Source organism: Schistocerca piceifrons, chromosome 1 (assembly GCF_021461385.2).
Source record: "Schistocerca piceifrons isolate TAMUIC-IGC-003096 chromosome 1, iqSchPice1.1, whole genome shotgun sequence".
Lineage (NCBI taxonomy): Eukaryota > Metazoa > Arthropoda > Insecta > Orthoptera > Acrididae > Schistocerca > Schistocerca piceifrons.
Window position 1 is genome coordinate 277,905,929 of NC_060138.1, and position 25,048 is coordinate 277,930,976.

General features: G+C 40.8%; 1 protein-coding gene across 1 annotated transcript in view; it reads left to right on the forward strand.

The window, feature by feature from the left end:
• The window catches only part of LOC124711413 (UDP-glucosyltransferase 2-like), a 113,981-nt gene that overhangs the window by 29,959 nt on the left and 58,974 nt on the right, over positions 1-25,048 (forward strand). The window contains exons 4-5 of the mRNA XM_047241511.1: positions 5,513-5,717; positions 19,295-19,476. Of these exons, the coding sequence (XP_047097467.1) occupies positions 5,513-5,717; positions 19,295-19,476 (387 nt within the window). The remainder of the gene's footprint in view (positions 1-5,512; positions 5,718-19,294; positions 19,477-25,048) is intronic.

Consider the following 25,048-nt stretch of genomic DNA (forward strand, 5'->3'; position numbering starts at 1 on the left):
AATAAAAAATGATTAACTCACATGCAAAGTTTAAGAAAGTTTTATTTAAACTGATTATACACATATACAAGACAATGCCATCTTATGATACAAAAAAGTTACAATTGTGGTTCTCTTCCTTAAATGATGAATTCTATGCGCCTATTATTCCTGGAAAGTTGGTTGTTTACATCGTCAATAGGACAATCAATGTCAGGGTTAGTGTTCAACAGATCTAAGCCATTAAGTCGATCAGTATGTGACAGACAGAAACGTATAAAATACGATGACGCGGACGCGCATGCTACATAGCGAAGTACAACTACTCGATTCAGTCGAGTCAACTGACGAAAGAGGGACCGATGACCGTTGCAGTCTGGTCCCTTTAATCCCACAAACCAACCAACCAACTGACGAAAGAAACGAACGAATTGCGTGCGCGCTGACTGGCGAAGATGACGCTGGTGGCAACGCGGGCGGCCCAGTAATTGGGGGGATCCGCCACTGCTTCAATGCCTAGTCTTTTCGTCACATTACAGTTGAATATCAACTGTGTACATTCTTTAATAAATAACTGTTAACTGTTGCTCATGGCGCAGCCAATATTATTTGTGTTTCAGTCTCAACTGCCCTGCAACTAGACAATTACAGCATGCAAACACACCACCTAAATACGACAACTACATTCTGTGGAAGGGGGTATCCATTCTGCTACCTTTATGAAGAGCGCCAAATTTATTTGGTAAATACAACATATAAGAAACATTAACGAAGGGAACATGGTCCCACAAGTCTCGAGTATAAAATGGATTTCTGGTAGAAATCATTTGAGGGCGTCAAACACGCTAATAAAAATGTGTAGAAGGTAAACGAATAAGAGAAACTACTGTTGAACTGCTATTGAGCTATTTTTTTTTTTTTTTTTTTTTTTACATAGAAATCAGATGTGAGCTGACATGGCAGCTCATCTTGGCAACCGTTGATCGTTTTATTACCACTGTAGTGTGCTAAGTGCATTCCTAAAAGCACATCTAGTGTGTGTGTGTGTGTTTTATTACTTACAACACCCAGAAAATGCATTGGAAAGTAAGGCATTTGCATCAACAATTCTGCTTTCTTTTTATTTTTGGTGTTAATCAAAGTTTTGAGAGGTCACTGGTGCCGTAAATATAACGCTTCTTTGCTTAACTTTGTAAACAAACTTTGTACTACTGTACATAACAGCCACAATTCATTAACTGCGCAAAAATAGGTACTGTACTTACGTGGTATTTCAGTTAAGTCAAGAGTAGCTTTCAAACTTTGAGGGCGCTTATAAATTTTCTATTTCCACTTCATCATGATATTTATACTGAATGACTAAACGAAAAATTGCTACCATTCTCCCGAAATTTAAATATCTGTACAATATTGACTATTCTGGAATTATTGAACTTCAGTAAGTCCATACTCTGTTACAATACTTTCGGCGTACATTGAATCACCTCAATGATGCTGTGTTACTATATTACAGACAAGTGATTATCAGAAATTGCAGTTTAAAAATATTTTGCCACTTTACAAAGTTTTTATTAACTTAGTTAAAAACAAAGTATATTTTTTGGCCAAGGCACAAACTGTTCGTACACACAAACGAATGATTGAAGATGTGTACTTTTGAATGTACAAAAGCATAATGAGAGCAAATCCACCCATGACAGCAGTTGGTCAATAACTTAAAAGACCAGCTACAGCAACAGTGAGCCAGCAAGGGGTGTCCACGGTCCAGTTGACTGGCCAGTGCTGGGACGACGTGATGCATGTGTAAGTTTTCGTTATCTTAGGGAAGGGGCTTTACGCATAGGGTTTGGACACAAATATGGAAACACCAAAAACACCATACATTACTATGCCAAATACAGTTTAGGATAATTGTTGGCATACAAAACGGCTTCCAGTCATTTCGGAATGAATAAATGAAGATCCTGTATGGTTTTCAAGGGAAACTTATACCATTCTTCCTGAGAAAAATGACAAGTTAAAATAAAAATGTTGGAAGTGTACAGTGATCATGCAACCTTTCCTCCAAAGTACACCAGAAAGGCTCAGTATTATTGAGATCTGATGACTGTGATGGTTGGGGGAGATCACCATTGGTGAACACATATCATACTGTGGGACGGACCTGAGCAGCGAAATTGGCCACATAATCCTTGACAGTAATGCAACCTTCCAGTGTAGTCGAAGAGCCCGTGGAATACAATAATATGACTGCCTGAATCATCACTGAACCCACACCGTATTTCACCCTTAGGATGCAAATTCGACCAGAAGTTGGAACAGTGTGAAACAAGATTTGTCTGACCAAATGACATCCTTCCATTGCTCCATAGATCAGGTTTTATAGCTTTGGTATCACAATCCCGTGTTATGAGCATTTGCATCACTGATGAGTGGTTTTGGAATTCCTGCTTGTCCTGCAGGTCTGATGTTATGGAGCTTCCATAGTGTTGTTTTGGGGCTGACAGGGTTCGCGAGTGCGTTGTACAGTTCTGCAGTGACATTCATTGCTATTTGATGTCTTACTTTTTTGTCTCAATCCTCTTCAGTGACCGTCCTTCACGGTGGCATATACTGAGGCAACAAAAGTCATGGGATACCTCATAGTATAGTAGGTATATAACAAAAGTCATGGGATACGCCCTAGTATAGTAGGTGTAATGCAGCAAGTCAACTTGCCACATACTCAACAAATCGCTGGAAATCCCCTGCAGAAATATTGAGTGATGCTCTCTCTGTAGCCTTCTATAATTTCGAAGGTGTTGCTGGTGCACCATTTTGTGTGCAACTCAACTGACGATTAACTCCTGTAAATACGCAATTGGATTTATATTGGGCTCTCTGGGTGACTAAATCATTTGGTCGAAAAGCCCAGAATGTTCTTCAAACCAATCGTGAACGATTGTGGCCTGGTGACATGGTGCATTCGCATCCATAAAAATTCCATCGTTTTTTTGGGAACATGAAGTATATGAATCATTGCAAATAGTCTCCAAAGAGCTAAACATAACTAGGACCCAGCTTATTTCCATGTGAACACAGCCCAAACCACTGTAGAGTCACCACCAACTTGCACAATGCCTTGTTGCCAACTTGGGTCCATAGCTTTGTAGGGTCTGCGCCACACTCAAGTCCTACCATCAGCTTTTACCAACTGGAATCTGGACTCATCTGACCACGCCCCAGTTTTCCAGTTGTCTAGTGTCCAACCCACATGGTCATGGGCCCAGGAGAAGCACTGCAGACAATGTTGTGCTGTCAGCAAATGTCTGTCGTTTACTGCCATAGCCCATTAGCGCCAAATTTCGCCGCACTGTTCTCATAGATACGTTCGTCATACACCCCACATTAATTTCTGCGGTTATTTTTCGCAATGTTACTTGTCTGTTAGTACTGACAACTCACTGTCGGTAAGTGAAGGCTGGCGGCCGCTGCGTAGTCCATGGTGAGTGGTAATGCCTGAAATTTGGTATTCTCGGCACACTCTTGACGCTGTGGATCTCAGACTATTGAATTCCCTAATGATTTCTGAAATTAAATGTCCCATGCATCTAGCTCCTACTACCATTCCATGTTCAAAGTCAGTTAATTCCCGTCGTGCGGACATAGTGACGTCAGAAATCTTTTCACACGAATCACGTGAGTACAAATGACAGCACTGGCAAAGCACTGCCCTTTTATACCTTCTGTACGCAATGCTGTCACCATCTGTGTATCTGTACATTTCTATCCCATTATTTTTGTCACCTCAGTGTAAATCTTCATACTGTACCCCTTTAAACACCAAACACCCACCAACAATTTGCACACATTCGAATTAACTAAGCTCCAAAATAATGCACTCACAACTACAGGGTGGTCCACGATAAGTCACGTGATTTGTTTCATGAATAACACATTTGTTGTTGACAAGATTTGTAATTTATTGATGTAGAAGTAAAGAATGAAGCCTAATGAATCACATGTTCAATATGACTGCCATTTTGGTTTACAACTTCCTCAAGTCGCACACATGCATTTGTGACGACTCTCCGACACAAATCTTCTGGAATGCCGCGGCCCTAATTGCACTGCACTTTCGGGTTTCCTGTGGTACACCTTCTCTTTAAGGAACCCCCAAAGGAAGAAGTCACATGGGTTAATGTCCAGGCTGTGGGGCAGCCACATTCCTCCTCCTGCATAACGTTCAGGATATCTGTTTGACAATACCCTAAGGCCAATTCTTTCGTGTAGGAAATGAAGCACAACGTTGGCAGGATGGGGGCTTGCTTTATTCTGCATGAACCATTGTGTCTCCAGCGGAAGACATGAGGCCATGAGTTGAGGAAAGAACTGGTTTCGCAGCATGTGTAAATAGCGTTCACAGGTTACTGTAACATCGAAGAAGAATGGACCGATGATTCCGTGGCTTGACATTGCAACCCATACACACATTCTCCCCATAGGTGTCTTTCATGTGGATTATTCACGGAGGTTCACGTGCCCAGAATCAAACGTTCTGTATGTTCACAATACCATTCACGTAAAAACAAGCTTCCTCAGAAAACCATGTGTTGTGTAGCACTGCCTCTTGGTCTTGCTCGATTACCCACCTTGTAAACTGCAGTCTCCACTCCTTATCTCTCATAGTAAACTTATTCACCACAGTCATCTTGTAAGGATACAAGAGGAGGTCGGACTGAATAATTCTTTGTACAGATCGGCGTGAAATTCTCAACTCGACACTGGCTTTTCTTGACGATTTACTCAGACTACAAGTCAAAGCCACTCGAACTGCTTCAATGTTTTGTGGTGAACATACGGTATGTGCATGTGGCTGCTGACACTCCAAAACAGATGCAGTACCTTCAAATTTTTGATGTAATCTGCATACCATCTCTGGGCTGGGAGCCCACCGTGTGCCGAAATGATCATGAAACCTTTTTTGTGTCAATGTAATGCTGTTTTTCGCCTTGAACAGTAACACAATCTTCATCTTTTGCACGACTGTCAACTGTCGTTTGTCCGCCATCGCGGCAAACTGAAATGGCGAACTCATGACGGAAGTGATGAACCCGTAACAACATCTGGCGTAATTTCCATGAACTGCACGAAGTTCAGTGCACAATTTGAAAGCTATTGCCCCAATAGTATACTTGTAAGATCAAAATTCAATCGGGTGACTTATTGTGCACCACCCTATACATAGAACACTCTTCTGACCACGGCTGACACTTGCAACACACTGACAACATTGCACAGGTGCTGTTCGTGGTCAAATGCAAGTGTAACGTGCAGATGTGGCCAGCATCTGGATATATATTCAAGCATATATTTCTCTTGGTGTTTCCATATTATTGTCAAATTACTGAACGTTCAGCAGTAGGTTTGTCTCTGACCTGTTGACGATGTCAATATGATGTGATGCTGAACACGACATAGGTTGAACACAACAGATGAATTAGCCTTTTATTAATTTAGAATGGTGCTTACAAGTGTTGTTCATTATTTTCAGGTGTGAAATGGCAGTAGATCCGCGGTGGCTGGCGTGTCTGTGGGTGTGGATAGTAATGGGCACCTGGAGCAGTGTCGAAGGAGCGCGTGTGCTTGCTGTAATGCCCACACCATCCATCAGCCACCAGACACCAATCCAAGCCATTGCAATGGCACTTGTCGCTCGGGGTCATCATGTCACCCTCCTCACAACAGACCCCATCCAGGTCAGTTTGCTGCATAATACATCGTTATGCCTTCAGTCATTTAGCATCAGATCAAACCACTTTAGTTGTCATGGCTGCTTATTTCTTTGCACATCTCATGAATCATAGCTGCTATCTCTCACTCTGGTTGGGAATATGTCAGTTATCAATTTTGATACACTTTCTCACTGGGAAATATTGCAACATACTGACTATCTGCACATTTGACTTTTACACTGATGGTCACTAAAAATGCAACACCTTGGAGGTAGCATGCAACAAACATCAGAATGACACATAGTGTACTACATAAGGAAAGATTCCACAGTGAGTTACTCAGAAATCAATTTAGAATCTAGTGCTGAAAGGATCATGTTGTGCTTCATGCAAGAAGGAGAAACATCTAACCTGATCATTGGAAATAGGCTGCATCAGGAGTGTGACCTATCAAGACTGCTGTTTATCATTCTGTGATATTGCTGGTTGCATTGTTCGGGATCCGACAACTGTCATGTAAATATCAGTGGCTTCAGGAGGGCCATACTTACTGTCATGTTACATCTCAATGACCTTACACAAGCAGCACTGAAGAGGACAGACAGATTGTTTGCTGCACTGTGCAGGATCATGCAGCCTTACCTTGAAGCAGGCCATGGTCTTGTTTACAGAAAGACAGTTGAAAGTGGAAGCACGTTTGGAGCACTATGGATTCTCATTACAGCGACCATTGTTGTAGCTTCATAGGTGCAGCAGTAGAGAGAGGCGCAAATCACTGGTGCATCCAACAGCAACACTGGACACAAGAGTGACACCATGTTGTGCTTTCAGGCGATTTCCAGATCTGCACACAATATCACAATGGATATACCTGTGTGTGGAGACTCTGAGAAGAAATGTTGCCACACCACACTCATCATCATCACAGTGGCCCAGCACCAGGCTTAATGTTATCAGGTGGCATTGACTACACAAAGTAATCAAATCTGGTTGGCATAATCAGATGGCAGCATTTACATTTATCAGGTGTTAAGGCCTGAAAATAATGAATGGAAAGGAAATGTAGCATGGAATGTCAGAAGTTTGGACCTGTCAGGGAAGCCAAAAAATCTCAAAAGGGAAATGGAAACTCACAATCTAGATCTAGTGGCAGTCAGTGAAGTGAAGTGAAATGGAAAGAAGATAAGACATTTTGGTCAGATGAATATCGTGTAATTTCAACAGCACCAGAAAATGGTATAATGGGAGTAGAATTGCTTGTGAATAGGAAAGTAGAGCAGAGAGTGAATTACTGTGAACTGTTCAGTAATATGGTTGTTCCTATCAGAATAGACAGCAAATTGATGCCAACAACAATAGATCAAGAATACATGCTGATGTCACTAACAGACGATGAAGAGTTAGGGAAAGTATATGATGGTATTGAATGGGAAATTCAGTATATAAAAGGAGATGGTAATCTAATGTCATGGGGGATTGAAATGCAGTAGTAGGGAAATGTGTTGTGTGATAATGTGAGAGAAGAAAGACTACATGAGTTCTGCAATAAATTTCAGCTTGTAATAGTGAATACAGTGTTGAAAAATCAGAAGAACAGGAGTGCATTTGGAAATAGCCTGAAGACAGGGGAAGATGCCAGATGGATTACATCATGGTCAGACAGAGAGATACCAGGGTCAGATAATGAACTGTAAAGCATATCCAGGAGCAGGTATAGACTTGGGTTACAATTTCATGATGATGAAGACTAGGTTGCAGTTTATCAGTTTCACATGGAAGAATCAGGATGCAAAGAAGTGGGATACTGAAGTATGAGGAATGATGAGGTGCGTTTGAAACTCATTGAGACTATACATACCCCAGTAATGAGTACTACAGTAAACAGTTCAGTTGAATAGGAATGAAAATCTCTAAAACCGGCAATTATAGAAGTGGGACAGACAAATATGAGTTTAAGGCTGAGAACTGTGAAGAAACCTTGGATAACATAAGAAACACGCCAACTGATCGACAATAGATGGAAGTATAAAAATGTTCATGGAAATTCAGAAATACAAAAATATTAGTCACTAAGGAATGAAATAAACAGAAAATGCAGGAAGGCCAAGGCAAATTGCTGAAGAAAAATGTGAAGAACTCGAAAAAGTAATGATCATCAAAAGTATTGATTCAGTGTACAGAAAAGGTCAAAATAACCTCTGCTAAAATCAGAAGCAAGAGTGTCAGTATTAAGAATGCAATGGGAATTCCATTGTTAAAGATGGAGGAAAGAGCGGATAGGTGGAAAGAGTACATTGAAGGTCTCTACAAGAGGGAGGACTAGTCTGATGATGTGATTGAGGTAGAAATGGGAGCTGATATGATAGACTTGGGAATCCGGTAGTAGAGTACAAGTTTAATAGAGCTTTGAAAGACTTGCGATCAAAAAGGCAGAATGGATAGACAACATTTCTTTGGAATTTCTGAAATCATTGAGGGGAAAAGGTAACCAAATGACTATTGCGGATGGTCTGTGAGTCTGGAGACATACTGACAGATTTTTGGAAAAAAATATCATCCACACAAACCCAAAAAGAGACAGGGCAGATAAGTGTGAGAACTATCACACCATCAACTTGTTCATAAAAGTTGCTATAAATACATGTTCCAGTCAGTTTAATGTGACCACTGGCCTTCGTTGCCTTTTGGGCCAAGGGCGAAAGCATTTCCAAAATGGTTAAGTTTGTAAACTGTTCGCATACTGCCATGGTTAAGGTATACCTTGCATGACAAAATGGCGCTACCACTGACACTGAGGCAACTACGGTGCACCACAGGCTATAGATGATAGGGTTGTATGATGGCTGTGGAGATACTTGCACGCAAATAGACCTGCAACTGTTGAACAACTTACTGCCCTGCAATAATCATCAAAAGGGTCTCGGCCAGAGAGCATTCCATGGATGATCTCATAATCCTGGAAGGCATAATGGATTGACACAAGTGTGCATCCAGCCTTTGGGACCATGTCCACCCCTACAAGAGTCTTTTATTTTTTTTTTTTTTTTCTCTCAGCATGATGTCTATCATCAGGACGTAGCAAAGTTTCACTCAGCTTGCAGTGTACATGCATAGCTCAAAGAGCACCAGGATGAATTTACCGTACACCCCTAGCCCTCAAACTCCCTGGATTTAATCCAGTCAAGAAACTGTGGGATCACACTGGCAGTTCGAGCCATTGATCCACAAACAAGAAATTTAGCACAGCTATCTAAGGCAGTGGAGACAGTATGGCTCCACATCCACATCAGTACATTCCAGTACTTTATTGACTCTCTTCCTGCACATCTTAGAGTGGTCCTTGCTGCAAAAGGTAGTTATTCAGGCTTTCGCCAGATGGTCACATTAATATGACTGGACGGTGGAATGATATAGAGAAGAAAGGAAAAGAAAATTGAGGATCTGTTTAATGACGATAAGTTTGGCATTCAGAAAGGTAAGGGCACCAGAGAGACAGTCCTGACGTGCATGTTATGTTTAAGACAATTTTTGATTTATTCCTTGGTATTGATTGGAGTTAATGTTACTGGTGATTGTAACATTTTCTCTTTACTCAATTTTCGGTCATCGATTTACTGTCGATATTGGTTTCCATAAGCTACATGGTTCATGGCAGTGGTATTCCATGAATGGCAAAATTACACCATCCAAAACTGCCACCAAGGGAACAGTGGTGCACCATGGTCCATTGATGACAGAGATGAACAATTGCTGCCAAGACATATACAGGCAAATAGACATGCAACTGTTGAGTAACTGACTACCCATATGAAACAAGGGTCTATCAACAGTGTCTCCTCAATGACCATTCAGCAAACATTGCTGTGTATGGGTCTCCACAACAGGTGCCTGGTTCATGCACCCATGCAGACTGCTGTTCATCAGTGATGAAGGCTGGAATTTGCATGCTGATACCACAACTGGATGTCCACTGAGTGGCAGCAGGTTGCCTTTTTTGATTAATCACATTTTATGCATCATGAGACAGATGGCCATTCGTTTCTATGGTGTGAAATGCCTGAAAGCAAATACCCTGCAACAGCTATGATCTGAGGAATGTTTTGGTGGCATTCCCTGAGTGATCTCGTCATTCTGGATGGTGCACTGGATCAACACAAGTATAGCATCTATCCTGGGGGACAATGTCCATCCCAACATGCAATTTGTTTTTCACCAGTGTGATGGCATCTACCAGCAGGGCAGTGCAACATGTTACACAGCTTGCAGTGTACGTATTTGGTTTGAAGATTACCAGGATAAGTTTACCATACTCCCCTGGCCACCAAACTCCCTGAATTTAAACTCAGTCAAGTACCTGTGGGATCACCTTTGTCTGGCTGTATGCACCACTGCTCCTCAACCAAGAAACCTGGACCAGTGTTCACAGCACTGGAGTCATCATGACTCCACATACCTGTCCATACCTGTCAGTACCTTCCAGTACCTTATTGAATGTCATCCTGCATGTCTTGCAGCTGCCTGTGCTGCAAAAGGTGGTTTATTCAGCCTTTTGACAGGTTGTAACTGGATAGTGTGTGTGTCAGTATGTGAGAAGCAGTGTGCTTTAATTGAGTTTCAGCTTCGAAGAGTTCATCCTACCACATGGAGCAGCCTCTCCTTTGGCATGATAATGCAAGATGACACACAAGCATAGCAGCATATGCAACAATCCAACACCTGGGGGTTCACTGTCATTAAAGATCCTCCATATGGTCCTGATTTGGCCCTGTCCAATTTTCATCATTTCCAAATCATGAAGAACATCTTTGAGTACTTAATGTTGATAGTGGTGCAAGCAGGGTTGAGATTGTGGCTTCATCAGGTAAGTCAGATATTCTACAGTAAAACTAGTAACAACGTAGTCTCTCCAGAATGAGATTTTTACTCTGCAGCGGAGTGTGCGCTGATATGAAACTTCCTGGCAGATTAAAACTGTGTGCCCGACCGAGACTCGAACTCGGGACCTTTGCCTTTCGCAGGCAAGTGCCCTACCATCTGAGCTACCATAGCACGACTCACGCCCGGTCCTCACAGCTTTACTTCTGCCAGTATCTCGTCTCCTACCTTCCAAACTTTAATGAAGCTCTCCTGGAAACCTTACAGAACTAGCACTCCTGAAAGAAAGGATACTGCAGAGACATGGCTTAGCCACAGGAGTGCTAGTTCTGCAAGGTTTGCAGGAGAGCTTCTGTAAAGCTTGGAAGGTAGGAGACGAGATACTGGCAGAAGTAAAGTTGTGAGGACCGGGCGTGAGTCATGCTTCGGTAGCTCAGATGGTAGAGCACGTGCCCGCGAAAGGCAAAGGTCTCGAGTTCGAGTCTCGGTCGGGCACACACTTTTAAAGTGCCAGGAAGTTTCATATCAGCACACACTCCACTGCAGAGTGAAAACCTCATTCTGGAAACATCATCCAGGCTGTGGCTAAGCCATGTCTCTGCAGTATCCTTTCTTTCAGGAGTGCTAGTTCTGCAAGGTTCACATTAGAGCTTCTGTAAAGTTTGAAAGGTAGGAGACGAAATACTGGCAGAAGTAAAGCTGTGAGGACCAGGCGTGAGTCGTGCTTCGGTAGCTCAGATGGTAGAGCACTTGCCCGCGAAAGGCAAAGGTCCCGAGTTCGAGTCTCGGTCAGGCACACACTTTTAAACTGCCAGGAAGTTTCATATCAGCACACACTCCACTGCAGAGTGAAAACCTCATTCTGGAAACATCATCCAGGCTGTGGCTAAGCCATGTCTCTGCAGTATCCTTTCTTTCAGGAGTGCTAGTTCTGCAAGGTTCGCATTAGAGCTTCTGTAAAGTTTGAAAGGTAGGAGACAAAATACTGGCAGAAGTAAACCTGTGAGGACCAGGCGTGAGTCATGCTTCGGTAGCTCAGACGGTAGAGCACTTGCCCGCGAAAGGCAAAGGTCCCGAGTTCGAGTCTTGGTCAGGTACACAGTTTTAATCTGCCAGGAAGTTTCATATCAGCGCACACTCCACTGCAGAGTGAAAATCTCATTCTGGAAACATCCCCCAGGCTGTGGCTAAGCCATGTCTCCGCAGTATCCTTTCTTTCAGGAGTGCTAGTTCTGCAAGGTTTGCAGGAGAGCTTCTGTAAAGTTTGGAAGGTAGGAGACGAGATACTGGCAGAAGTAAAGCTGTGAGGGCCGGGCATGAGTTATGCTTCGGTAGCTCAGATGGTAGAACACTTGCCCGCGAAAGGCAAAGGTCCCGAGTTCGAGTCTCGGTTGGGCACACACTTTTAATCTGCCAGGGAGTTTCATATCAGCACACACTCCACTGCAGAGTGAAAACCTCATTCTGGAAACATCCCCCAGGCTGTGGTTAAGCCATGTCTCCGCAGAATCCTTTCTTTCAGGAGTGCTAGTTCTGCAAGGTTCGCATTAGAGCTTCTGTAAAGTTTGAAAGGTAAGAGACGAGATACTGGCAGAAGTAAAGCTGGTCCTTAACACTCCTTTCGGCCTCTATCAATACCAATGACTGCCATTCGGGGTTGACTCCTGATCCGTTGTGGAACTACTATGCTTTGCATTACCGCCTCACGGCTAGGGATGGTGTTATCCTCCTTTCCACTGAAAATGCTTCACCGCGTGTTGTGGTACCTGCACCAAGGGCACTGGGGTGTCTCTCGCACAAAATCTCTGGCGCGCCGTCATGTGTACTGGCCCGGCATCGACTCTGATATCGCACATATGGTTACTGCCTGCGGCCCTTGTGCATCACAGGCCGCCACCCCGAAGTTATCTTTGTCACTGTGGCCTTTGCCTGAGAAGCCCTGGGAGCATATTCATGCTGACTTCGTGAGACCTTTTTTAGGTACTTATTGGCTTCTCGTTATTGATGCCTACTCTAACATTCCTTTCATTGTCCGTTGCACGTCGCCTACCACCATGGCAACCACCAATGCTCTAGCTCGCATTTTCTCTTTGGAAGGCCTTCCCTCTACTCTTGTTACTGATAATGGTCTGCAATTTGCCTCTTCCGATTTTGCTGATTTTTGTGCCCATCACGGCTTCATGCATGTCACGGCCCCTCCATTCCATCCACAGTCAAACGGTGAGGCGGAACGACTGGTCCGCACATTTAAGGCTCAGATGAGGAAACTCCTGACTTCTTCTGCTGCTGATGATGCGCTTCTCTAATTTCTGGCTTCTTACCGTTTCACCCCCATGGGCGACCACAGCTCGGCTGAGCTCTTACATGGTTGACAGCCCCGCACGCTACTTCATCTTCTGCGGCCTTCCACCTCATGGCCTCGGGTGCCATCGCTTGGCCCGTTCACCGCCGATGTCCTTGTATGGGTACGGGGATATGGCAGGCGGCCAAAATGGAGTCCTGACTGCATCTTACGACACTGTGGCCAACGCCTGTATGAAAGCCAGACGGACGCGGGTGTTGCAGTCCATCATTCAGACCAGCTTCGGCCTTGTGTGCTGGCAACACCTGTTTCGGATGCCGCTACACCACCTTTGGCTCTACCTGATGCTCAGGATACTGGAATCTCTCATTACTCACAACATAGTCCACCCACCATCATATCAGTGCCAGCACAAGAACTGACGCCACCAGGAGACGTGCCCATGCAGGAACCAGATGACCATCATCTGTCGGAGCAACTCTACTCGCCTCCTTCTCCTATGGACACGGACACATCACCCACGTCTCCCGTTATAACAACCGGACTTGCCACAGTGGGCAGATTGGTGCACGGGGCCCCAGCAGATTCGACCCCCATGTCTCCTGTAATCTTGAATCGTTATCATTGGGGACACTACGCGTGTCCTCTACATGCAGCGCTGTCTGCCAGCCATGCAGCAGCAGTGCCACCTAAACGACCAGCCAGCCAGCGGCCGCTAGACTCGGGCTCAGTTTTGATTTGTCTGTTAAAGTGTACACACGTCTTACTCTGTTTACTTGATCTGTGACTCTCAGGTATTGCGTCTTCCTTGAAATATATTTGTTCAAATTGAAGTTATAACATAAGTCTGATTAAAAAGACCAGTTAAATATTGCAGGGTGATCCATACAAGCTTATGCATTTTGATGTATAGATCACATTCCTTTTTAAAAGCTCCTTTCATAGTTGAGTAGAAAGTTACATCCAGAGGCTGCATCCTATGCGAACAGTGGGGTGGTATGGAGACCATTAGTAACCCCATTACTTTTACATAATTTATAGGACTGTGAAGTTGTTTGGCTGTTGTAAGTGTCCAGTATCAACAATTCAGGGTTTTTGAGGCCTGCTTTGGAGTGATGGACAAAGTGCTTCAACCAAGTAAAGAACAACTCTTTATTAGTGCAACCTGTTGGTGAGTATTTGTAAAGAGCGTAAGGTGGGGCATCTTTTTTTAGCAGAGGCTCATCCTTTTATTGGGATAAATAAAAATTGCAAGAATAAAACTTCCTGCTGCATTCATAGTACATATTACAGTAACTAATTTTCCTGTATTCCAGTTGGTCACTTTAGTGGCAGCTATTGTTCTGAGGTCTTGCACTGTTGTGATATCAGTTTCATCTGTACTGTAGATGTGATCTGGTATGTATTCACTTGCAGAAAAAACTTTTTTGAAGTTTCCAAAATATTTCTTCACAGCATCATACTAGAATTCAGTGATTCTGTTAACAGTAATTCATTGAGGTCTTCTATTGATTATGGTTGGATTTGTTTTCAAAAAGTCATCAAACGAGTTATTTCCTGCCAAGCAATCATTTTGAGAAACCCTGTGTCTATTGGTAAGTGGTTCTTCCAGTTCTTGAGTGAAAGTGGCATTAATTTCCTTCCTATGCTCTTGTAGAGTGTTAATGGGATGTTGAACAATCTGCTTGTTGCACTAATGGAATTACCTCTGACAATAAAATTCAACACATTTTTAAGGGCTGACAATAAAATTCAACACATTTTTAAGGGCTTCTTTGGACCAACTTCCTCAATTCATGGTCCTTTTCCATGTTCTTGGCATCTGTAACAAGGCCAATGTGGATAATTCAAATAAGGCATTCTCTTATTTCTATTGAGAATAAACATTTAATTACATGTTGTGGAATGTCGGTAGCTACTGCCATTACCCTATTGCTACCTACCATGCCTACCCATTTTGCTAAGAAAGAAAACATCGTTTTTAGAGATTATAAAGTATTGTCTAAAATATTTGCATAATACAGTAAACTAAACATTATTAAATACTAGTAGTCATGGAATGTGATGTAGTGAAGAAATGCTGAAACAAGTGGAACTTACAGTTGCTGGAAAACTGACGAAAATTAGAGCAGAAGCACATTAAAACATTTTCCAAGCACAACTGCACAACAGATGACTCAGTAATGGTGTCCCTATAAACATTAATTCACCATACTGCTGTGAAGAGTACAGCACCAACCAGAGCTCTTCCAGATGGAAATAACAGCTGAAAGTCAACCTACCAGGACTACCTCCTTACTGGAAATACCCCAGTCTCCCCTACCTCTTATTGATCATTCAAACTTCTGGCAATAACTTATGGTACATTTTGCAACAGTGAACATAGCCTTTACTTTGACCACACTTTTGAGCTTTTTTGCAGTTTAGGGAAATCACAGAAAACCATTTTGTGGCTGGATGGGTGGGAATTTGAACTGTCATCCTTTTGAATGAGAGTCCAGTGTGCTAACTGCAGCACTACTTCCCTCAGTCTTAGTTTCAACATCATACCTGTAAACCCAAGTTTCATCACCTGTTGCGATATGTTTCAAGTAGTTCTGCATTGTTCTTGACTTTGTTTAGTGACTCTTAAACAACTTGAATTTTCTGCTGTTTTTGTTCAAAATTCAACAATTCTGAAACAAATTTTGCCGTCACACTTTTGGTGCCCCAAAACACCTGAAAAAATTTCATGGCATGAGTCAGCTGATTTGCCAACATCTCAGCAACTTCTCTGATTGTGACTCAGTGATCATTGATAAAATGGTTTAGCAACCCGAACTGTTTATATGCATCCATGCAAAGGTTGGTTCATAACACCATGTGCTGTCTAAGATTGCAGATTCTCGCTAGAGTGTGTTGTGAAGCTTGTGGTAGGGTGTTTGCTTTATTAACTCATTACCTGCCAAAACTTTATTATTTTATTTCTCAAACTTTTTTTAACATTAATGTGACACCCTGACTGAGAAATAAAAGAAAAACTGTTCTGAAAAATTTCCTCTATTAGTACAAAAGCTATAGACTGTTCCATTGTTGAGACATTGGCAAAATTAGCTATTAAAGTGGACAATATTTTTATCGATGCAGAAGACTCTGTGGACAAAATAAAAACACTGTTTTTAATATTATTGAGTGTGTATTCAGTATGAAATGAACCAAACACTTGTGATGTACACCAAAATTGTAGCTATCATACATTTTTGTTGTTTTTTGTTTCTTTTGTCGTGTGGAGACATGGCAAACAGGCACTAGATGAGTTTCTGGAGCACCTCAACAACATCCATCTGAATATCAAATTTACGATGGAAATGGAAAAAATGGATGCCTCCCCTTCCTTGACATACCAATTAAGAAGAAGACAGATGGTTTACTAGGCCATGCAGTACATAGGAAGAAGACACACACAAGCTGCCACCATCCAGCACAAAAACAAACAGTACTGACCAGCCTGGTATATAGGGCGCATGCCATCTGCAACAAAGACAGCCCACCATCCAAGCTGCAACACCTGAGGGAAGTCTTCCACCAAAATGGCTACAGTGAAACACAGATCAACAGGACACTTAAAAGGAAGATGAAAAAGAAGAAGAAGAAGAAGAAGACAAACGACTCGTGTTCCTTTCATACGTGGGTCCGATCTTGGCCAAAAGTGCCTGACTTCTGGGCAAATACAAGATCAAAACCATTCTCCACCCACCACCAATGACAAGGAAACTACTAGGTTCTGCCAAAGACCCGCTGAATCTTAGCACACTAGGAATGTACAGCATCCCATGCGAATGTGGTAAACAATACATTGGACAAACACAACAAATGGCTCTGAGCACTACGGGACTTAACTTCTGAGGTCATCAGTCCCCTAGAACTTAAAACTACTTAAACCTAACTAACCTAAGGACATCACACAACACCCAGTCATCATGAGGCAGAGAAAATCCCTGACCCCGCCAGGAATCAAACCCGGGAACCCGGGCGCGACAACAAACACAACACTGTATATTTAAATGCTGTGAAAAACCTATTAGATGCATGTGACTAGGTCACACAGAAAAATCAGCCATAGCAGAACACAGCATAAATGAAGAACACACCTTCAACTTTGAAAACACGAATGTGCTATGCTGAGTATCTGGCTTCTGGGAAAGTATTATTAAAGAATCCCTAGAAATAAGGATTCATGACAACCTGGTCAACAGGGATGAGGGATACCAACTCAGCGCAGCATGGAACCCTGCAATAGCGGCAATCCATTGGAAGCACGCCCGTCAACATCCTCCACCACAGACACAGACGGAATGCTTACACCGAGAACCGAACGTGGCCACCAGGGGCGATCTCTACCTCCACCACCACGTGCATGCTGCCGTGGTCTAGTAGAGGGGGTGACCACACATATAAATACCCTGCTCTCTGCGAGTCTTCACACTTCACCAGAAGATGGGTAGTATGACACTTCCCAAAATGTTGCGAAATATCAGTGTTACCACCCGGCTGGAGGCCCGAGAAGCCTCCATCAACAATTTACAACGGGAAAGCCTGCAGTCACATATATGATAACTGCTTCTCCAGTAGATCAATGCCATCCATACAGGCCTTGTATTCTTCATGAGATGTGGCATTGTAATATACATTTCCTTTTTCTTTGCCCTTGAGTATTTTTTAGCATGGCTCAAAGAAGTAATACTACTGTAATTTATGGCTACACATACTGGTTTATTGTCCCTCCATTTCACTGTGAGAACTTTGTCCTCTTTGTCAAACATTTAGTCATGGAATCCTCATCCGTGCTGGTTATAAGTTCTAAAGTATTTGCTACATCTTGTAAAATATAGTCACTTTTCAGGACATTTCTTCGATGTCCTCTTCATCCATTATTTAGTCTGTATTGGGTGAAATACTCACCATTTCTGAGTCATCGACTCCATCTTCACTCACTTCATAGCTCTCCGGTTCTACTATAACTTCTTCAACTGTTAGTCCACATGGCACGTTTTTATCCTGTTGGAATCGCAAAATTTGAGAGTGATTATTTTGTTGTATTATCTATCCCTGGAGAAAATCTAATAGAATGTAAAGGAGGCAGATCTCAACAATGTAAATAGTAATTTTTGTTTATAAGACATGTATACAATAATATGGCACCTCAACAAAGTAGTTGTAATATAACATGTCATTGTCCCATTATTGGGATACATAAATTGAGATTGCACATATTTCAAGGACTATGAAATATACTTGATACATGGACATCCTTATGTTCATAACAAACATGCTCGGACAATTAAATCAGAATTCATTGTTACACAGAAACAACCAACAATTATACCCTGTAACCAAGTACAAAGATGGAAAATAGGCAAATGAATTCTGATCCTAAAATAGGCTAAGTAGAGAAAAATGATTTCTTTTCAATTTTTAGGCATTATAGCAGTAAGTTCAACTCCTAGAGACAACACTCAAAGCCAAAAGTTTCATTTTTTATGTAGAAAAAAATAAAATATTTGTGTACCAAAAAAGGAATAATGGTAAATAAAGGATTAAGGCTGCACCTGGTTATGGTCCACTACTTGTCTAATTCAATTCTCCTTCATTTTCTGTTAAAGGTGTTTTTGTTCTACTGAATTTCTATGTCCTCCCTGTTTGTCCTAGGATAGTAATGACTGCAGGGATCATGATAAAATCATAGTATCAGAGAACTGAAGTTGATGGTTCCCTGGCCCCATTGCATGATGTACTACTGCTGATTTATGTTTGTTTCTTAGATGGCAGTTGCTCTTTTGTTCCTTAAGTAATGTGTTAATACATGTCTTTGAAGTTCCTGTGTACACTTCACCACATGACCAAGAGATTTTAAACACTCTTGCTAAGGGAAGCAGCAGGTGTAGGTCCCTTGCAGTCTTCAGATATCCTTGCACCTTTCTTGTTGATTTAAACACCATGTCTTCTTAGCACACTGCTCATGTGATCTGTGACTGGTTTAAGGAAGGGGAGGAAAGTATTCTCTTCATTCGTTTATTTTATTTTATTCTTTTTTTTTTCTTTTTCCTGCCAGATGCTGTGGAGGGTGTAGTGCACTATTTATCTCTTTGTCAGAGTAGCTGCTTTTTCTGAAAGCAGTTCTTAAATGATATAGCTCATCATCCAAGTACTGTGGTTTACACATTCTTCCAGTCAGGTCAACCAGCTCACTAACGTATCAGCTACATGTCTTTCAGACTTCCTCTGAATGAATGACAAGGCCGAAACCTCATTTCTTACTGTCCAGAAAAATACAGATGTTCACGTTACTTTTAGTTATTTGCTTGCCTAGTACTTCTCAGAACAGTATTATCTCATTGCTCTTTTATTACTGACACTAAAGACAGAATTTACATATTTCTTTCAGGATCCCCCAGAAAACTTGACGCAAATCGACCTGTCCTTCACCTACAAATATTGGATGTTGTTTGATGAAGACAAACACTTGGAGGAAATTTCTCCTCCTGAGTTTGTGGTAGCCTTCATGGACCTGATGGCCAACCTTACAGAGCATCAGTTACAGTCTCCCCAAGTCCAGGAGCTAATACAGTGAGTGAAATGCCAAGATTTCCACCCTTTCATAGTATAATCATCTAATTGTCAGCGAATAGGCTTGTCTGTTTATCCATATTTGTGTAACTAGAACTGTCATAGAGAATTCATCAGGAAGTCATAAATATTAGGGGAACCTGGGGCAGGATGATAACACTGCATTAAAGTGACCACAATTCAATTAAAAATGGCAAAAAAGGTCTGCCTGACATTTAATATATGATTTAAACAATTAATTGAGGAGACCTGATGTTAAGACACACAGATGAATATAAAGAAACAGTATTTAAAAAGGCTGACAGTTGGTCTGTCATGCCCCAGACCTGGGGTAGAATGGAACCATGTTCATAACACTAATATAGTGCAAGGGCTATTACAAATTTACATTTCCATACAAGTTTAACTTCAAACTCTAATCATATTTCCTAAAATCTACAAAAACACAATAAGCATTTGAATTTACAAATGCCAGAATGTTACATGCCCCATCATTTTTAATTCTTTATTATATGTGTGTTTCAGTTTCTTTTTCACTGCCACCTTAATTGTCAATGCAAACAATTTACCCTCCACGTCTTTTAAATAAATGGAAAGCTTGAACTCACGTTCATTTGACAAAATGCAACTAAATTTTCCCTTTCATTTGTCAGTTTGAAAAGCCTCAGTTTAGACCCTATCCTGAAACGCTCTCTAAAGTGTTATTTTAGGAATTCTGAACTGAATACTGGCTTTCCTAAGTCACAATTCCCTTTTTACAACAGTTGTCACTGCCACATCCACATTTTCTGAAGATGAACTTTGACAACTAGTTTTGCAGTCATATCTTATAAACTGCTATCAAAGAAGAAGAATTGTCACCAGCAACAATCTGAAAAACCAGAAAATATAGTAATGTATCTTAGACATGTTAGAATAAATATGAAAACTAAAAAGTAAACACTAGGAAAGTGTAGTACGTTATCTGGGGCAGAACGGGACTTTGGTCCATTCTGCACAGGTCTAGTCTGCCCAGACCTGTGAGATTAGGTACAGGTCAAAACTCACAAAGCACTCTGAAAAATAAACATAATCTAAATGCACTAAAATAACGGGTTTAGCATGCATTTTGAAATTTTAAGAAAGAGAAAACTAGTAGATAAATTGTTTTCTTTTACGTTGCAGATAGAGAGTTCCTAATGTTGCGTATGTATGCAAAAAACAAGTGCAAAACATTACTAGCACAACAGTCAGAGACAAACTTTCCTATAACAGCTTTTTACCGTGCTTGTCATATCGATAATAGTCTCTGGAAGTGATTTAGAATGCACCACTCTGCAGCCAAAAGAAACCCCTAGTTCTATTCTGTTTCATGGTTCTGTCATGTCCAGTCTTCCCCTAAATCACATTGTGATTAAAAAGAAAGCTTTGTATTTACTTCCAAACACTTCACTTACTAAGGCAAACTTGTTATGTAATAAGGCCACCAGAAACATCATCATTAATGTCTGCGTGTGATGAGGCAATTCAAAACCAGTGTTTGGATTATTGAACTAGTCCACAATATATTTCACTAAATGCTAAATATGCCTGCCCGGTTAGCCATGCGGTCTACCACACAGCTTTCCGGATTGGGAAGGAGCGCCTGGTCCCCAGCACAAATCCGCCCGGCGGACTTGTGTTGAGGTCCAGTGAGCCGGCCAGTCTGTGGATGGTTTTTAGGTGGTTTTCCATCTGCCTATGTGAATGCGGGCTGGTCCCCTTATTCTGCCTCAATTACACTATGTCGACAATTGCTGTGCAAACATGTTCTCCATGTAGACGTACGCCACCATTACTCTACCATGCAAACATAGGGGTTACACTAGTCTGGTGTGAGATGTTCCCTGGGTGATCCACCGGGGGCTGAACTGCACAACAACCCTGAAAGAGTGGTTCAGTGTGAGGTGGTGGAGGGGTGAAGTGGACTGCAGACCACTGCAGCTGCAGTGGGGATGGAGCCTCTCCATCGTTTCTAGGCCCCCGGTTCACATACAATACAAATGCTAAATATACACATCCCTTAAATTGTTGGTGGAACTATTTTTGATCACTGCGCTCTCTTCACCAGAAGACAGTAAAAGTCAGGACACTTCGGAGGACTAGTCTTTTGTGTGCATCCATTGCCTATACTGCATTATACAATAACAGCACTGGGTATTGCACTATACTGGTCATTACGAACTTAATGTTGTTCTATTATGTTGCTTTGTTTTCAGATGAATAATGAAGATGTCCTGAGCCCATAATGGGCACTATATTCAACTTCTGAAATAATGAAATTTATAATGTTCATTACTTCCATGACAATTCTATTGTCATAGATACTAGTATGAAGCATAAAGCACATGCGCTATATGAGCATTATGTAATGTAGATGAATTTGGAAGTTGGATTCCACTGCACAGTTCCTCTCCTGCAGCATTTCTCATGCTGGACAGAGCATAGTTACTTTACTCCCTGTAAAATCAATCCCCAAAGAATTTTTCTTCATGAGGGGACAAAATGATGAAATTGCATTTTTGTGTGACTGATTTGATGAATCAAAAAATGTCTTACACCCCAGGAATTAAATCTGACAAGAAGTGCACAAAACTTGTTATACCTCAAACAATTCATAGTTATATTATTAATATTTTTAGATACATTACTTTGATACCTTAACAGTGACTATAATTAGTTACATACTCAAAGTACATCACTGAAGTTATTAACATGTACATGCACCCATGTTTTTGATTCAACAATCTGCATGTAAATAAATGCAGTGTATCGACTGAGTTATGAAATAAACCTTGAAACTGTTTAAAAAGAATTTATTTATAGCCCATATAGTCTGAAAGCCACATTAAAAGTGTGAAACAGAAAAAGTTTGAAATGGATGAGAAAATTTTGTTGAATATAAAAAACACACACATTACTACCTCTTGAAGTAGAGGAATACACCATTAACTTTGAGAAGATGCTTATTAGATGTTATGTAATCCACAATACTTACGTTGCTTGAAAAATACATCTGATCACATTAATAGGGTTTATTTTGTGAAGTTCAAGGTATTTATTTATTAATACTGACTGGCATATAGCACTGACTGGCATAGCAAAAACTGAACAAGATATGTTTTGAAAACGTAATTTTTAGCTTGGTGACATAAAATGTAATCTAGAGCCTATAAACAACTAGATACATTTCAGAAGTCTTCCTAAACCATCGTCAAATTGGCTGGTAGTACTGACTAGGACTGAATCAAGACAGTCCTCACCCATCAATCTCTCTAGCCTCTGGACCACTTTGGATTTTGGGAGAACTGAGGATGCAGTATTTCACATTTGGAGGAGGCACTTCAGCGTGGTAGAAAGTTGACAGCTCCAGCTGTTGAGCTTTTTTACATAATAGCTTACATAATAAGTGCACATACGTTGTCATTTGATAAAATCAAAATTACTTCACTATATAAACAATTGGACTAAATAAAAATTTATTCAATACTGCTACAAAGTTTTCAGTTTCTTCTGTCCATCTATTGATGAGGTATTTTGAAGTAGCGTGTATCTATTCTAATAATAAAACCTCTCAGCGGTACCCAGTGGGAAAGCTGAATAGATGCCTTGCAGCATCTTAGATATTACATTTGGATAAAAGTATGATGCTCTCTATAATTCAAACTTCTTTGTTGTATAGTGGTTTGGTATGAAATTGTGTTCAGGATCAACCAGGTCAGCAGAGATCACTGAGCTATTGTAAACCTGCAGAGTGCTGTGGATCTAGTTGAGAGCATTAGCATCTTTTTGAATAACATGAGATCAGAGAAGGACTTTAATAGTGTGATAGTAAATGAAAAATTGCTTGCTGACAAACTTGGATCTCATTCAAACTTTCAAAATGGAGGGAAGATTTGTCTCAAAGAGTGAAGGAGTGAAGTAGGAAGTTATCTATTGATCTACTGATGAACCTATTAATGAAGGTGTAGCTCCTTCAATGGAAATATTTTCTGCTTTATTGTCAATAAAGCTACCTGCTCTTTAGAAGCCAGGTTTGGCCATAGGGACAGTCATAAAAAGTGCTTCAGCTCCCTATATGGTACTTATGTCCTGCAGACATAGACTGGTGAAAAGCTAAAAGCCACATACCTTTCGAGACTGCGTTACATGATGGTGGTGAATGTGACATCAGTGATGAATAAATGTTGAAGTTTTGATCTTAGTGTCCATTCTTCCTGCTGGATATTCTCCAAAAAGCTCTTTATTTTTTATTACAAAAAACAGTTTTATTGACTTTTCCCAATACTTTTGCAAACTTACAAATTCCCTGGCTTAACCTACATCTGTAGCTAATGGTGACAGGAGTTTCTCAAAACTTTAAGTTTATAGAGACATACCCTAGCTCAACATTTTCTGAAGAACAACTGTGGGGACTGTCAACTTAGCTACTCGAAATGATACTTTGTGATCAGTAGATTCAGATTCTATTTTGAATGGTTTTGCTAAGCTAAAGGCTATTAAAATTTTAATACAATGTTTTTATCTGAAGGGAAATTGCCCACACACATACTGAACAACTGTAGGAATTACACATGACCCTTTCATATCACACACAATTTTATATTTTCAATTTTAGTTATATACATAAAAATCTTGATCATGCTTGTCAATTTTCAGCTACTTTCATAGCAAATTTTCTAAACATTTTCTAAACTATTGTACATACTGTTAATTTTTTTCACATGTGACAAACGAATTATGTAATTAAACAGGGTCTTATGTTTAACACATCAATACAAAATTTTATGACTTTTTTGTATATATATCTCACTTTTCCCAATGAAAAGTGAAATAATTTGTAAACTATAGAATTAAAAATTTCCGTTATTGAACTAATAAAATAACAGAAATTTTATATTTCCATTTTTTTCCCCTAAGTCTGACTGCACATTTTTATTGAAGCTCCAGTTCTTTCGCTTTTCACTAAAAATTACCTTAAACATAAATGAATTGTATCTTCTTCTAATACTTGGACAGGAAGAAGATTCAGAAATTTATTTCTAGTGTAGAGGAATGTCTATGAAGTAGTTATTTTAAAAGGAAAGAACAACCCATTTCCATACTCACTGGGTTTAGATATATTCTTAAAGGTCTTATCAAGTTTACAAGGAAATGCAAGCAATGTCTGAGGGGGCAAATGATATGTCACTTGTATATAGAAATGTTCTCAAACTGGGCCTGTATGGAACTAACATGAGTCCCCTCCTTTCCAAGATCCTGGATATTCTCTTACATTGGCCTGTTGATAATCAGCATTGCCTAACACACCTCCAAAGATTACAAAATATTAGTTACAGTACCCTCTTATGCTCACTTAAAGGAGCATCCTGCTAGCTTTGGAGCAGTTCAGATGTTGTAAACTCATACCATAATGTCATGTGACTGTCTACTGCTGTTGTGAGTCTGGCAGTGAAGTCGTGTGTATCTGCCAGGCAGATGAATGAATCAGCTCAGTCAGATGGGTCAATGTGGAAGAATGACAGAAAGGGGCTACAGTGTTTGGATGTTTCCA